At 49.2% G+C, this 16,393-nt stretch overlaps 1 protein-coding gene across 1 annotated transcript in view; it reads right to left on the bottom strand.

The window, feature by feature from the left end:
• Positions 1–16,141, bottom strand: part of ADAM19 (ADAM metallopeptidase domain 19) — a 30,412-nt gene extending 14,271 nt beyond the window's left edge. The window contains exons 1-6 of the mRNA XM_057379408.1: positions 16,067–16,141; positions 15,458–15,537; positions 12,265–12,335; positions 3,141–3,219; positions 2,067–2,143; positions 318–510 (exon numbers count right to left, since the gene is read on the bottom strand). Coding sequence (XP_057235391.1) covers positions 318–510; positions 2,067–2,143; positions 3,141–3,219; positions 12,265–12,335; positions 15,458–15,537; positions 16,067–16,127 — 561 coding nt within the window. The 5' untranslated portion in view covers positions 16,128–16,141. The remainder of the gene's footprint in view (positions 1–317; positions 511–2,066; positions 2,144–3,140; positions 3,220–12,264; positions 12,336–15,457; positions 15,538–16,066) is intronic.
• Positions 16,142–16,393: the final 252 nt, after the last annotated feature.

Raw genomic sequence — 16,393 nt, 5'->3', positions numbered from 1 at the left:
ATTCACCCCATCCCATCCCACACTGAGAGCTCCAAATGTGATTGATTTAGAGCAACCAAAGTCAGTGAAGCTCCAGCAAGTTGCCCATACGCCTGTTCTCAGCCCACCTTTTGTTCCTGCATGAGATGTAGGAACAGCTACATCCCACCACAGTCCCTAACACTCATTTATTTCCCTGCTGGAGCCCCTATTTCACATCCAGCTTGCTACAAACCCTCTTAATTATTCTCCATTTTCCTTTCTGAGCTATCTCCTGGAGAACAGCAGGGTTTGGAACAGATGGGATATTTGGAGCATCATGCACAGACCCTGCTCACCCTCTGGCCTGCCGGTTTCATCCCAGTTGTGAAATCCCTGAGCCAATCTTCAGCAGCATCCCCAGTGCCCTGGTAGCCACAGACTCCTTTCTGCAGCCTCAGGGTGTCTGCCCTGTAAATCAGGTGCTGGTTTGGGTGGTCAGGAGCTGGCTCCAAGATGTAGCTGGAATTGCTGTTCAGTATGATAAGTCCTCTGTTGAAAGGGGAAGCAATAAAACAGAAAGTTAATTGCCATCACAGCAACTGCAGACAAATCCTTCTGCTGCTGCTGARCTCCCATCTGACTCTGGCAAGACATTTATCCTTATCAGGCCAGTCAGTTCGTTAATAAAAAGGGTGGGAGTATTTTGAGTCCAGAGGGGAAAACCCCTGAGCTTCCATAGATTAAAATCTATTCAGTGGGGCTCAGACATCGAGGGGCTGTTGGAGCATGTGCTACAACCTCAGAAGTTTAACACACAGAAGTTTAACACACAGAAGTTTAACACACAGAAGTTTAGCACACAGCCTGTTCTTTAGGGGCAATGGAAGCTTTTCAAACAACAGAAGAAATTTGCCTTTAACAGAACTGACCTGGAAAATGCAAAGATTTTGTTTGTCAACAGGAAAAACAGAGTTCTCTCTGGGTCGTGCACATAACCAGATGGTTCTGGTTTTCTCAATGAGCATCTCACAGCCAGGAGAGCTGGAAATCTGTTTGTGGTGCCCTCCAGAAGATGTGTGGCTCGATGGGCACCACTCATGCCCTGCAGGCTCAGAGCAAGAACAGCCACGTGTGCTCAGCTCTGGTGCCTCCCCAGCAGTTAGAAAAGGATGTCAAAGAGCTGCCAGCAGACACTGACAGCTCAGGGGTGCAGGAACTCTCTGCACAGGCACCAYTGAACATCTCAATCCCTCTGGAGCTGGAGGCAGAGCCCAGGAAAACACAGGCTGACAGAAACACAGCACACCTGCGGCTGCTTTTGCTTTTGGGGTATTTATTGCAAATGCCACAGGTGGCTGCGCTGTCCTGTTGATCTCACTGAGCYCTTTGGCCTGTGCTACACTCTCTGAACATCTCTCAGGTTTGCTTTGGCTGGGGCTGTTTCCTGGCTGGAGCCAGGCCCATCAGCACAGCAGCCTGCAGTGGAGCTCCAGAGCAGATGAGCACTAATGTCAATAAAGCCCAGTGATGTTTTGGAAACAAACTCAGAGCTGGTGTAAATGAATGCAGCTCCCTGMTCACAGCRAGGAGGATACAGACCTCAGACACAYAGACCTGGCTGAGGATTCAGAMCCCTTTTTCCAGCCAAAGACTCCATTCCTCCCAAAACAAAGGTTTCACACACCCCGCCCTGGCACCACTGAGGAAGAAAGCAGAGAGCAGGGCTGCCAACCCAGGAGGGAGCTCAGGCTTGAAGACTTTGCCCCAAAAMACACACACAGATTGCCAGCTGGGAGAGACTGGGAGCAGGAGCTGTTTCTGCACTGGTCTGGGACTGGTGAGTGCTGTCTTTTTCTCCAGTGCACTCGAGTGAAGCTCAGCCATTGCACAGTCCACGCTGCCGGCACACAGAAGCATCCAGAGCTGGTTGGGAGGCCATGGCTACTAATTTTTACCCCAATTTCTGCATTTCCCCCAACATGCCCCTGTTTATGCCCAATCTGGGTGGCCTCTGAGAGCARGGGCAGCCAGCTGGGAGCAGAGCCATCCCCAGGGGCGTTTCCAGAGCTATTCCCAAATTGCAGCATCCCCAGGCACTCACTCACCGCAGCCCTCGGCAGGTGCTCAGKGTGACGCTGGAGCTCTCCCAGCCCCGCACGACCCCGTGGTAAAAGCAGTGGTCCTGGAAGGCAGAGGGAGGCAGGGTTGGTAGAGCACTTCTGGGATGGACACGGGACATCCTGTGCTATATTTAGGCACCACAGAGCCCCGTGCTCCATGAATTGTTCCCTTTCCACTGATTATCCCCGCAGGATCTCCGTGACTCTGCAGCCAAATGTGGATTTTCAGCTGCTGTGCCTGGCCTGTGCCACAGCATCAAAAAGCTCCTTGTTGCCAGTAAAAACTGAGAGCTTTGAATCCCCAAGGAAATGATTGGGATTGGCAATAGGGCTGCCCCAAAGCTTTCTGCCCATAACAGCAGCTGGCCTCGGGAATGGCCCCAAGGATGGCTTCAGCCCCGGAGAGGGTGACACCGTGGGCATCTCAGCCCCCATCTCAGGGCTGCTGGKGAGACAAAGGCAGCCTCTGGCTGGGACAAGGAGGCAGAAAACACCAACATATTCATTGCATCCCTTCCCTCACCCCGGGGCAGCAGTAGGAACGATGATCTCATGGGGATTTTCTCTTATTTTTTGCTTTGTGACCAATGCACATCTTTGTGCTGCTGCAGCACAGCCAGCCAAGCCTGTGTGAGATCAGTCATTTATGGGGTTTTTAATGAACGGGAGCTGGCTTATAGGGGCTCTTTTTCCAAAAAGTCCCCGGAATGGAAAACCTGGTGGCAAAACTAAAAGCAAGAGGGTGAGCAGTGTGAGGAATAAACAATTCCCCAGCACCCAGAGAGAGGGGAGCAATGCTGGCAGCCAACTTTGGCAATCATAGCACAGCTCAGGCAAAACAGAAAGATGTTTTTACCATTTTTGGGGGATGGARCAGCTTTCCCACTGGAACCTCCCAGATCAGAAAGCAGAACTGCTCTCCCATTTAGCTTAAAGCTATGGGGATCTGTGCCCTCAAAAAAAAAAAAAAAACAGCTCAGGAGGAAGAGATTCCCTGCTTCTCCAAGGCCCAGGCTGGTGTCCCCTGCAGGAACAGGAGGGGATGATTTCTGCACTCACCGTGTGGGTCAGAGGGGTTTTCTGGGCTTGGCCACTCTGGCTGTAGTGGGTCTCGGTGTAGCCTGGTGCAAAGAGGTTTCTGCAGACACAGTGGAGGGAGGGGGTGAAAGAAAAGCAAATTAAAAAAGAAAGATGGATTTCTGTTTCTTAGGGGTGCTGGAAAATCAGCTGGATCCAACTCTTTCTGAAGTCAGTGTGAATATTCCTGCTGCTGTGGGTTTGGGGCAGCCACTGCTTTGTACCCACAGTGTGAAACCTGCAGAAGCCTGGGAGGGCAGGTGACACACAGGGTTCACATAGCTGGGCTCTGTCTGCACTCTGCTCTCTGCCAGGCACTCACAGGGGAGCAGAGGCAGCTCCTGCTGGCCCAGTAGCCCTCAGATCCATGGCAGGAGCATCACCATGAGCTGTGCTGCCCGTGCAGAGCACGCTGTGATGGCACAGGGTCAGAAGGTGGGAGCACAACTGACCTTGCCACATCCATCTCTCTGCTGCCCTAAGGGGCTGAGCACTTCTCACAGAGCACACCCGCTCTGGAAGGGCCCCACAAGCCACCTAAGTGCTCTTTCAAGCCATTTATTAAATTAAAACAATAACAGAGAGCCTGTGCCTGTGTTCAATCAGATCACCCACATCTCAATTTTTACATGAGGATTTAAAAAAAACCCAGAACCCCAACCTCCTCAGTGACCCTTAATGGCTACAAGTCTCTGTGCAGAGTTTTCTTTCTGTTGCCAAGTTATGCCYCAGATATACTGGATTAGATTCAAAGCACCAAGTGCAGCCTAGCAAACACAGCACAGGCCAGTTCAGGACACATCTGGGCACTGGTGTGAGTCCTCAGCTCAAACCCAGACTGTCTCCACTGCCCAAATCTGTGTACAATCATAAATCAATCTGCATCTGCATTTCAACTGCTGCCCAGAAGCCAATTCACATCTTTGTTACGGGAAAACGCTGATTCCCCAGTTTGAATTTGTTCATGTCATCCCCATGTACACAATATTCTCCCTGTCTTCAGCCCAAGATCRGACCAAAAGTCTATAAAAGGAGCTCCTGTGCACTGAACAGAAAGCATTTTGATTTTGTTCCAGAGGAAACAGCCTTCTCCTCCTCTTGAAACATCTGCATTTGCTAAACAGTGATGTAAAAGAGTRCAGCAAGTCAAAATCTGGGTCAAAGCAAGAAGGTCATATCCTGTGGCCATCTCAGCAGCCATAAAATGTAGGTTTGAAGCAATGTTTTTAAAAACAATAGTTGGACTCGCAAAAATTTGGAGAAGGATCACAGAACATGCCCCACGGATGAAACACACTCCTGCAGCCACCCCACGGGGCTGTGGGGCCACCAAAGTGCCACTTTGGCCATCCAGGAGGATGCCACATGCACCCTGGACTATTTGCTGTCAGATGAAACTGCAGYTCAATCCCTTTGCATCCCTGTTTAATGCATGTCCAGCATCAGATTTTAGAGAGATTTTCTTAGTAGAAGGTAAGGGAAAAAACCCTTTTCTTCTTTTCTGAAGGCCTGATTTCTTAAGGCTGGATGAAGAAAGCTGTATCAGCAGCAAACACAAAGATTTTCACATCTGCCTTGGCAGCCAGATCTTATCAACCTTGAAAACACCTCAGTTTAAAAAAAAGGGATTGGGCGCCTGTGTTATCTAATCAAATTACATCAAAACAACAGGAAACAAAACTTTGTACCAGTGCTTGAAAATGCCCCCTGGCACCCGAAGGCTCAGACACCGAACTGGCACCCACACCTTAACGACAGACACGGCCCTGTACCGCTGCTGTGTTCGATAGCATCGCATCTCAGGAAAACAGCGCCTTTTATCTGCACTTTCAAAGCTCAGCACAGCCCTGAAAAGCTCATTTCGCCTTTTTCTGATGTGTTAATTCTTATCACTAGATGCTGTCGGTGATTAGAAAGCGACGATGCTGCGTTCGGCTGTCCCAGGTCTGTAAACCCAAGATAAGCAACATTCCCCCAATTCCCTTCATCTCCCTGGCTGCGGCAGCTTGCTCAGCAAGGGCGCAAAGAAACAAATATTAATTTAAAAAATTGCATTAACTGGCAGGAAATTGCCTCTGGCAGGTATCTGGTGTGTGTCAGGAGCAATGTGGATCTGTTCTGCTGATCCTCTGTCTGGGATCTGCGCAGCCTTGCCTCATTCCCAAACAAGCACKCTTGTGTTTTCTGCCTGCTCCTTTATTCTTGGAAAGCATCAGCTATGAATAGCCGCTTGATTTGCCCTTCTGCATCGCCGGAGAGGCTGCTCAGAGTTGAGATTCCTGCCCAGCCCCGGTGCTGAGCACCAGAGATGGGTTYCAGGGCACAGGATGAGCACAAACAGCTCACAGTGTGCACAGCCCTTCCTGCCTGCACACTCCAGCCCCTTCTAGAATGGATTAAGGAGCTCTGCCTGAATTTTTAGGGAGCTGCTGCTGAGCTGGAAGCCAGTGTCATTTCCATGTTACAATTTCCAAGCCTCTGCCCATCAGCTGGCTCCTACTCTGCACCACAGAGTCCCTGTGAAGAGTCCAGTTTCTTATTCTGAGCTTGAAACTATTTTCCTATTCTTCCTATTTTGAAGACAGGGAAACCCTGCAAGGTTCTGGGGCTCTTGCAGCACTGCTAAGAAGGGCTCTAACAGGGGATTGCACAGTGTGTGGTGGGGAGGGCAGTGAGGAAAGAGGAAAAACAACAGGACATCTTGCAACACCAGTGGGGTCCTGCCTTATTTTGAGCCTGTAAAATTTCATTCCCCAGCCCAACTCACTTCCTCACCAAGCTTTCCACCAAACTGTAAATAAACAGCAAACAAACYTTCTTTCCACCAAAAGTGCACCAGMGTTACCAGYTGGTCTTGGCTCTYTTTTCCATTTGTCCCAGWTGYTGGATAAACAGCAGAGAGACACSCACACCCCCAAACCTTATCTGCCATCATTTCAGGACAGCATCCCTGCCAGGCTGAACAGCTGATTCCAGGGGAGCTGAGCCCTGCAAAGCACTGATGGAATTACTTCACTGTTTGCAAAAGAACACAGAGTTCACCTCCTTGCTGGAGATGGGAAGTCTGGAAAAACCAGCACAATTTGATTTTTTCTTCTCAGTTACATTACAGCCTCRGTGACCACTTCTCCAGCAGCTCACGCTGAAGCTGCAAAAGTCTGGATGCAAAATAACATCACTCAAAGGCTTCTGAGATCCAGTCAGGCAGCTGGCAGATCACTAGCACACATCATCTTCCTAAAAGGCAGCRCAGAGCCTCTCATTAGAGGAGTTATCAGCATGAAGAATTGATGAAGTCAGAGAAAAAGCTGGTTTGGGGTGGGAGCACCCTCCTTTTGCTAACCCTTGACAGCAGCTGCAGCCGGTTTGGGGCCAGGGAAAGCTGCACACGAGCCCTGGGGATGCTCTGGAGAAACCTCACACCTTYCCTACAGGGACAGCTTAGAGCARGATCAGCCATTCCYCAGGATCCAGCTCAGCATCCAAGCTCAGGATGCAACAGCCTGCTCTTGGCAGGATTTGTTCCCCGGAAAGCCTTGGGAGCCGGGTTAAACACAGGCAAGGAAGCCAAAGGCAGGGAGAGTGGCTCGGTGCCATAATGTACAGATGGCCCGGGACTGTTCCTGCTGTCWGCCGACGTGGAGCAGCCTTGGTCCYGCTCCAGCCTGTCAATGATATCATTGTTTGACACACAGCCCTCCTCCCTGGGCTGCTCCCTGCAAGGACCCTGCGTGCAGAGCTGCCAGGACAGGGCGGCATGGCTTTGCCGGGGCACCGTGCCAGGGAGGTCACCACTGCACTCGTGAGCTGAGATGGGTCTCAATGGGAGAGACAGGCTGAGGGGATGGGGCAAACCCAGCTTTCCTGGCAGGCAGCTGCCCCTGTGGCACTTGGGGACGTGGCTTTCAGCTCATCTGGCCCCTGCTGAGGAGCRGAGATGCAGCTGGGGAAGAGGGGCTGCACGGCACACCCAAACACTCCCMAAAACAGCCCAAGGAAAGCTGGGCCCTGMTTRACCATGTCCTCTTGAGGGAATGYACATRTCCCAGCTGCTCCAGGGAACCTCACCCCTATTTTCCTGATAAATGGGAGCAGTTTTGCCTGTAAAACATCACTTGTTGGCACCAGCCTCAGAGGAGCTCAGAGCCCTCCATGCCATGAACACACTCAGTTGCACCAGCCTGGGATCACCCCCAGGCACCCAGAGAGCCCCAGCAGCATCCTGATGCTCTTGCTAATTAGAGCAAGAAGGACTTTTAATAATTTGGTCCCATCAGCAACCTCGTTTGGGTTCATTTTACAGAAGGGCTGTTCTGCATGGACAGCTGCCAATTTAGATGGACATGGTTTTTATTTCCTCCCAAAAAAACAAAAGCCAAATGGCCCATGAGGCTCTCGTGAGAAACATCAACATTGATTTTTCAGTCATGGGACCAAGAAAAGTGAAGCCTGCAGTCTCTTACATCTCTTTCCCTGTCCCTTCCCTCAAATCACAATAAATCTGTCCAGCCAGGCTGCCAGCATCTGGGGGAGGGGGAATTGATTTTCCCAAGAAACTGTAGACATCAGATTTCCATCTACAATTTGTGGTCCCACTCCATTGCCTCTCAACAGGATCCAAGCAGGGTAAGAAGGGGAATGTGAACTCCTGCCTCTCAGTCACTTGAACGCTCCCTAAAGCCAGAATTCATTATCAAAACCTGAAGTGGCCCCATCTTGAACACCACCAGCACATGACTCATGATAACACGAGCAGGCAGGCCAGCTTTCTATATCCACCACTGGGATATTGCAGTCAAAAYCTGGCACTCCATAAAACCAATGAAATCCAATTTTTATTTTCTTGGTGAGTTCCATCCAGATGAATCCTGGAGCTCTTAAGCTCCCTTCCTCAAGAGCTTTTGCTAAGAACATGTTTGTTGTGTAAACAGAGCAGTTTGGAAGGAAAAAGCAGCTTCTCAGCTATTGAGGWGGAACTAAAAAGCCATTTGTAGGGTCTGGGAAAGCTTCACAAAAACTCTCCATCCCCTTCTCCCACTCACATCATCTGTGACATTCATTGTGTAAATTATGGTACAGAAAGATTTGTCACATAGACCCTTGGCTTACCAATGGGAACCATAAAGGTTGCCCGGAGAGGAAAAAGGAAATAAAATAAATGGAAAACTGGCTGRTAATGAATCAGTGCACAAAAGATTTAAAAAGGCTCCATTTCCTGGTCTCTTCCTCTCTGCCCCACAAAGARGAATCACTGAATATCCCAAGGGAATCAGGAGGCTGAAAAGCAGCTGTGGCTTTCCAGGTCCCACCCCTGTTTTTCTGTTTTTCTGATGATTCCAAGAGACAGTAGAGCAGGATAAACTCAATTTCCCTCCTTTGCATAACCCTTAACCCCTGCCCATGGAGGAAGCCCATTAGACATTGATGATGTGTAGCCCATCAGTGGAATAATCTCATATATCCTTCCTGCTCAGAAACAGGCAGCAACTTCCTCACTTGGTGGGTAGGAGAGGTCCTGGAAATGTGCAAAGGCAGGAAACACTAAAATACGAGTGACACACTCAATCTTTTACTGCACCACTGAGAGCATCAGCAGGGTGGGAACCTCCTCACCCAGGTGGGGCCAGCAGAGATTGGAAATGATACTGCTGCTTATCAGAGGGGCCTGAAAACAGCTGAGAGGGCCTTTCCTAAGTCTGTTCTTCCCATGAAAAAAACACAAAGAGGAAGAGGAGAGGGAGGAAAGTCATAATGATATCTGCACTGAGGTGAGAAGACAAATTCCATGCAGGTTTCTGCTGTGCAAATGTGAGCTCTCCTCTTCAGTAAGAAAAGGCTCACAGCAGGCAATGCTGCCACACACATTGAGAGGCTCTCAGTCTCTYCCTGCTTGGCTCAAAGCTGCTTTTTATTAACAAATGCAAATGCCTTTTAAAAAAAAAGTCACTTTTCATCCAAGGTTTGCAAGTCAGATTCTTCCGCTCCTAAGCCCCAGCCAAATTTAAAGCTGCTTTATAGGCAACTCTCCATATATTTGTTGTTTGTGCAGCTTTGAGCTTTCCAGTCYCACAGCTGCAGGACATGATTTTGAGTCATTTAAAACAAGCCTGAGTCGTATTCTGTCGTTATTCTGAAATGTTAGTGTGTCATGAACTCTGCTTGGAACTCCAGYGTGGTTCTGCCTTTTTATCAAACTCCTGACAGGAAATAATGCAATRTTATGTTCACTGCTAATGCAATAATTGTATTCACAGATATATGAAGCCCAAATGCAGATGTGTGCTGAGCTTATTACAAAACATGGGGTTGTGCTCATCTCTGAAGCAAGATGTGCAATAATTTCTSTGTTTCACCTCTGTGGATGAACACAATGTCCTTTGCAAAAGGAATATGAAATCRGATGGTGTGAACATTTCTTCCACATATTAAAAATAGAATGATTGTTCCAAAGCTAGTTCATCCCCACCAAATTACGGATTATGACACTTCCCCCACTTTTGAAAGCAATTTTATCAGTTGTCTGTCCATAAGGAGAGTGGTGAATGATCCACCGAGAGCATCACCTGAAGCAGTTCCAGCAGTTTGGYATATCTCCTTTCTAGTTTTGGGAACCATTGGGTAAATCATAGCCCAACCAAACCCAATCATTCCATGCTTTCYTTGAATGATGGGAGTCTGAGATGTGGATACAAGAGTAAAATGGGACCAGGTACATTCCCACCCCTGTGCTGAGCCCAGGGACTGRGGGGGAGCACAGCACCAACCTCAGCAGCAAAGCTGGTTTCCAAATTGCTCCTCTAAACTGCAAACATTAARTGACCAAGTACTCTGGGGCTTATTTTCATTTTAAAAGCCTCAAGCACTTTCCTTGAAGTTGCAGTTCCCTTGTGTCCACTTTCCTGTAAACCTGAAACCCAGAGCAGACAGGTTTTGGACAGCTTTGAGGGGACACTTCCCACTTGAGGGATTTCGCTTTCTCTCCTGCTTCCTGAGCAATAAATTATTCCCACAACAAGTCCTGGATGCTGCAGTTACTCAGTACCCCAAACCTAAGCCAGGACCTCATCATTCCCTGTAAAATAATCAAGAGCAGTGATGAGCTCCTGATTGCTGTGGAGCAGCCCCAGGCTGGGAAAGCGAGGAGCCAGGCTGGGCTCTGCCTTGCCATGCTCTTTAGTAAGGAGAAGAGCTTTGCTTCCACTTGAAAGTGCCCTACAAATGCTCATAAATTCACTGGGTTCCCAGGGACTTCATCGTTCCTCTTTTAATTTAAGTCTCTAAACTACTTCTGCACTTTCACAAGTCTCTGAGAGCTAATTGCCTTCCCACTAATTGCATTTTGGGACTGCACCATCRCCTTCCTTGAGCAAGGACTTGAGGCCTGGCAAGACTCCCACATGAAGCACGGCTGTCTATGAATCACCTGCATTGTCCACAGGGAATAAAAATTCAAAATCTCCAAACCAGTTGCTGTATTTCATCAGCACTAGTAGAGAATCTGCAGTGGAACTGTGTGCACACACTTAAGCCTGTGTGTATACATCTCAATGAATGAAAATGCATTTCAGGAAATAAACACAATGGAAACCTTCTATTATTATAACTCTGTTTACTAACACCAGCAATGGGTTTTTCTGGGCTGGAAATAGCACAGCACAGCTCCCGCAGGCACCTGGAGGTGACATCACCAGGCTTGGAGCACAAATGGATCAACTCAGCAAGGATCCTTCTGCTGTGCCAGAAATATTCACCTTTGGATAGCAACTGCAGAATCAGCAAGGTCTGACAGTCCTGGAAGGAGACCCCCAGCAGCATCAGAGCTTGTGCTGCTTCCAGGCTCAGCTCAGACCTGGCACGGTACCACTGTCAGCAGCAGCAGCTATTTCTCCAGCAGGACTGACTTCATGGTGTTTAAAGTGGCTGGTCTTATTTTCTCAGCTGAAATATGCTAAAACCCTCAGGATTTATAGCTGTTTCAGCTTAGTTCTGCACAGGTGTATGATTGCCTGTGAAAAGCATTCAGCTTTTGCAGCACTGGAACTTTGTGACTTTTTACAGAAAACACCTCATAGGATGTATTCACCTTTCATCAGCCATCACATTTCAGCCTTTATTGAAGACAGTGACAAAAAAAAACCAACCCTGGTTTGTCTCCAAAACACCCTGAACATCATTTAGGTTTATGCACTGCCATCACAATTAATAAGATTTACCGACACTTCACTCTTTCAGGAGGAAAGCTGAGCCCTCAGTCTCTGTGTTTGGGATGTCCATACAATACATTTAAAATATAACCAGGGTCATTAGTCTGAGGTTATTATCCCTACTGATTCTAGCAGACAAACATTTGGTTGTATTTCCAYACATAAATCTTCAAACCCATTTAAAAACAAATAAAACGCCAACAGTGCAAAGAGCAAAGACAAAAGCTTCTTGCAGCTAAATCCCCAGCTGCTATTCCACCACTGGAAATTAATGTACTCAGAGGGGAGAGGGGCTCTGGGGTGGCCTCCAGACCAGAATCCTTCTCTCTTAATCTCCTGCAGTTTCAGCTGAATTCAACATGCAYCACCCTCTATGATACCACACAGCTTTGGTCACACACACCTCAGAGGAGGCTGCATTTCACTTAATGCAAAACCAATTTTTCAGTCTATTTTAGCATGAAGGGCACTAATGGAATCRAAACTGTCAGATCATTTCTCCCAGGAAGCAGAGCAGGACCTCTTTGGATCACAGCGMATGAAATCCTCATTAGAGTCACGCTGACTCCAAAGCACTGAGCCATTTGGTAAATGGGGAGCTTCATATCAGAAACATCTTCCACTTAATGTAGGAAGAATTATGATGCAAAAATAAGTTTACGCACTGAGGGCCAGGTCACCATCTGTTTTTTGCTGACAAAGACAAAGCTCTGCCACAGTCCGTGCTGCTTGGCTGATTAACATCTGAGGGGACTGAGACTTGGAATAACCTTGAAATCCAGAGAAGGATTTCCTCATCCTGTCYTTATCAAGCCCCTGTTGAAGTCAGTGGATGTTTTCCTGTTGATCTCACCGTAATCCTTATTCATKATTTAAGTGGGATCACAATGCAGGGCACTTACCTATTTTTCTCCAGTTCCAAGACGAGCTTCTGGCCTTCTGCCTGTACTGTAACTTCAGCTCGGAGTGGATGCTGTGTGCAAGAGAGAGGGTGCCTGTTACTCGTGCATCACCCACAAACACAAACTGCTCCCCTGGAAACTGCAGCTGACCTTAAACCACCCCTTGCCTTCATCCTACATCAGACTGGAGTGATGGGGAAGGGAAGGGATGTGCCACATCCTACATCAGACTGGAGTGATGGGGAAGGGAAGGGATGTGCCACGGTGGCTCTCAGCTCCAGGAGGATCCCTGCATCCCACAGCACAGCCATGCAGAGCCAGGAGGCAGAGCTAGAAACACCTCCTGGTGTCTCAGGAGGAATAATGTGCTCAGACAAGGCAACAAGTCCTGGGTTTGGGGTGCTTGGTGGTGCAGTTGGGTGGGAAGAGTTCCCTGCACCTCCTTCTCTTGTMCATTGTGCTCAGCACCACATCACAGCACATCCCAACTCGCCCCAGAGGCTGAAGAGTCAAACATCTGAGCTGGTTAACCAAAGCTTCCTTTGTTGTCACAGCAGAAAGACATTTTTAGGAGCCTATTTCAGGAGGAGAGGAATCACGCCTCTCAGAGATTTTCACATCGTTCCTTTGCTCACAGAAAGTGCCAGTAAAAGGCAGCAACAGTGTCCCTCGGATGCCTCCAGACTGCAGCAGTATTTCACAGCTGTTGTTGTTTTAGTCCCAGGGAACCATGACAGCACTCTGCACTGTGTTCAGACACACACCACAGCCCTGGTTTSCAATTTGGCTTCACAGCAGCACACAGGAAAGCCATAGCCTCCCCAAGCTCTGCTGGTTCAAACAGAATGCACCTCAATTCCTTGGTGCAATGGCAAATGCATGCACTAACCCCAATATTGAAAAAAGAAAGAATTTTTCCAGACACTGAAAGCTTAGAAAATAAGATTCTTAGAGGATCAACTAGAAGAGGCACTGCAGTTTATCTTCATTTAAAGCAGAGCCACTGCCTAAAGTCAGCTGGGGTTTCTGAGTCTGAATGCTTTCTCATAAAGAAAGGGATGAAAATATTCCCCGGGAAAGAAATAATTCATATTACTGTACCAATGTGCTTCTCTATTCATCTGAAAGAAAAAAAAAATCATGAGGGCTGATGAAATTGTTAACCCATGGTATTTTCTAAATCWGCGTTGGAGGAGACTTTGCAGAACAGAACACTGAAAGTGAAATAAAGCAAGGCTGACTGAATGGCACTTTCTGTCAGGCCAGAGATATGCTCACTTGCCATTTCATCAAAAACAAATGTCTCTTTTCATCAGCTCCCTGCTCAYATTCTGGGTTTTGCTCATCCTTCCATCGGTTTCCAGGATGTGGCACCAGGCCCACACAGATGATGCAAAACAAGTTAATACATTTAGGGTATACAATAAGGGATAATTGCAAGAGSCAGAGTTTCATTTACTGAATCACAGGTGCTCAGTTCATCTCAGGGCAGGTCTCTGTTTCCCTAAAATGAAAGCACAGGAGTTTGCCTTGCCCTTAGCTGAGGGTCTCCATCATCACAAAAGTCTCTTCACAATGGTTGTGCAAACACATTATTATTAAAATCACCCTCCCTTCTCCTTCAGTAATCCCACTGCTTCAGAATCCATCAATTGCTCTGTAAATGAAATATCCCAGCTGCATAGAAGCTTTGCTAACACTCATTTCTGAGCCAACAGGAATTGCCTAAAACAAACCAAGTGCGACCCCTGAGACTCAACAAATTTGTATAAGGGGAAACGCTGTGCAGATGTATTTGCATCACCATCAATAACAGAACCCAAACTTGCAGCAGCATTGCAAGAGAATTGAGATCATGAGAGAATCATTGTAGCTTTCTGCATGTGTAATATGACACAATGATGAGTTTTAGAAAGTCTCATCATAGGGAAAAGRCCCATTCATCCCAAATAACACCACTTAATTCAAGGAAAGTGCATCTCTCCATAATGCTCTAGCTTCCCTTTTTTTTTGTTCTCAGCGTCAAAAACACTCTCTGGACTTTCCTCTTTCACTTCATCATGCAACTGCAATTACTTCTTGATTGCAGCAACACCAACCCTGAGAAACTGAACTCTGTTTTGTGTTTKATGTTGCCTGGACCCCAGTGATTGTGAGAATTTTTGAGACTATTGACACATCACTTCATCCATCTATGCAACAGCAGCAGGGGTGAGATCTGTACTGACAGTGACACCGGAGCTGCTGGATGGCTTTGCTTACCCAGTGAAGCCTCACAGCTGGGATTCACAGAACYAGAGAAYGRTTTGGGTTGGAAGGGRTCTAAAAGATCCTCTCATCCCCATGCCAATGGGCTGGAATACTTTCCATGAGGAAAGATGGCTCAAAACCCTTTCCAGCCYGGCCTTGCWCACATCCAGGGGTGGTGCTTCTCTGGGCAACCTMTTCCAGGGCCTCACCACTCTCACAGTCAAAAAATCTATTCCTAATATCTAATGTATACCTCACCCCTTTCTCTCTTGTTCTTGTGAAAAGTCCCTGTCTGGCTCTCTTGTAGCTCTTTTAGGTACTGAAAGGTGCTACAAAATCTCTCCAGAGTCTTCTTCAGGCTGAGCAACCCCAACTTTTTCCATCTGTCTTCATAGGATGCTCTCATAGGATGCTCTTAGAGCATCTTCACTGCCCAGCCCTGGCCTGGCTCCAACAGGTCCATGTCCTTTCTGTGCTGTGGATCCTGGACACAGCACTGCAGTGGGGCTCACCTGACCAGAGCAGAGGGTCAGGACCCTCTCCCTTGACCTGCTGGTCACACTTCTTTTGATGCAGCCCAGGACACAGATGGCTTTCTGGGCTTATCTTCTGCAGCAGATCCTTCTATCCAGCGAGCCCTAAATGCCACTGATTGTACAGCCCTGCTCCCCTTTCACAGACACAGATTCGGTAGATACAGAGCCAGGCTTTAAAGCATGGCAGAGTGCAGGGTGGATGCAGTTCCCAGATCTGCCAGCCAGCTCACACAGCCTTTCCTGGGCTTTGGAGGAGCTGCGGCGCCTCCCGGCTCATCCCCGCGCCTCATCGGCACAAACCCCAAACGCGCATCGCCGGGCGCGGTGCCACCCGCGACATCCCCTTGCCCCAGGGAAGGTAAATCTGCAAAAAACAAAACACAAAAGAAGCGCTGGGCGCGACCTACCTTGGGGCTGTCGGGGCCGCCCGGGGCTGCCCAGCGCGGCACCACCACCTCGGGCTGGAGCTGCATCTCAGCGGCGGCGGCTGCGGAGAAAAGAGGAGCGGCTCAGCACCCGCGGGCCCTCCGCACCCCGGGATCGGGCAGCACCAAGCCGGGGTGGGAGAGGAGAGGGAGCTTTGTGTTTGCTGTAAGAAAAGCAGGAGGATCCCCCAGTCCAACCCATCCATCCATCCATCCATCCATCCATCCATCCATCCATCCATCCATCCATCCATCCATCCATCCATCCATCCATCCATCCATCCAACCCCCCTCCCCGGGCGCTCCCGCAGCCGGAGCTCGGGCGCGGGGCTGTCGGGGGCCGGGAACCCCGCACTGAGACCGAGCACCCCGCAATCAGAGAATCCTGCAATCAGAGCGAGCACCCCGCACTCAGACAGAGAATCCCGCACACAGATAGAGAATCCCGCACACAGACAGAGAATCCCGCACACAGACAGAGAATCCTGCACTCAGACCGAGCACCACGCATTCAGACCGAGCACCCCGCATTCAGAGAATCCTGCAATTAGACCGAGCACCCCGCACTCAGAGCGAGCATCCCGCACTCACGGGGCGGCGGCCGCAGCAGCAGCGAGAGGGCGATGCCGCAGAGCAGCCCCCGGCCCCGCATGGCTCCGGGCAAGGACCGCGCTCCGCCGCCGCCGCCGCCCTATAAACCCGCCCTATAAACCCGCTTTCTCCTCCCACCGCTCCGCGTCCGCCCTGCAGCCCCCTCCTCTCTTCTCTGTCAGCTCATGCCGGGATTGTTCCCGGTGCTCCAGAGGCTCTGCCCTGCGTTACGGGGCTGCGCTGGGCTCTGTCCCCGCTCCGGGGAAGCCTCAGCACCTCCCTGGGGCTCCCTCTGCAAACCCCCCCTTCAGCGCCTTCGCCAGCACG

Source organism: Malurus melanocephalus, unplaced genomic scaffold (genome assembly GCF_030028575.1).
Source record: "Malurus melanocephalus ecotype Western Australia unplaced genomic scaffold, MMel_1.1 scaffold_404, whole genome shotgun sequence".
Lineage (NCBI taxonomy): Eukaryota > Metazoa > Chordata > Aves > Passeriformes > Maluridae > Malurus > Malurus melanocephalus.
This window is presented reverse-complemented; position numbering and strand designations above follow the sequence as displayed.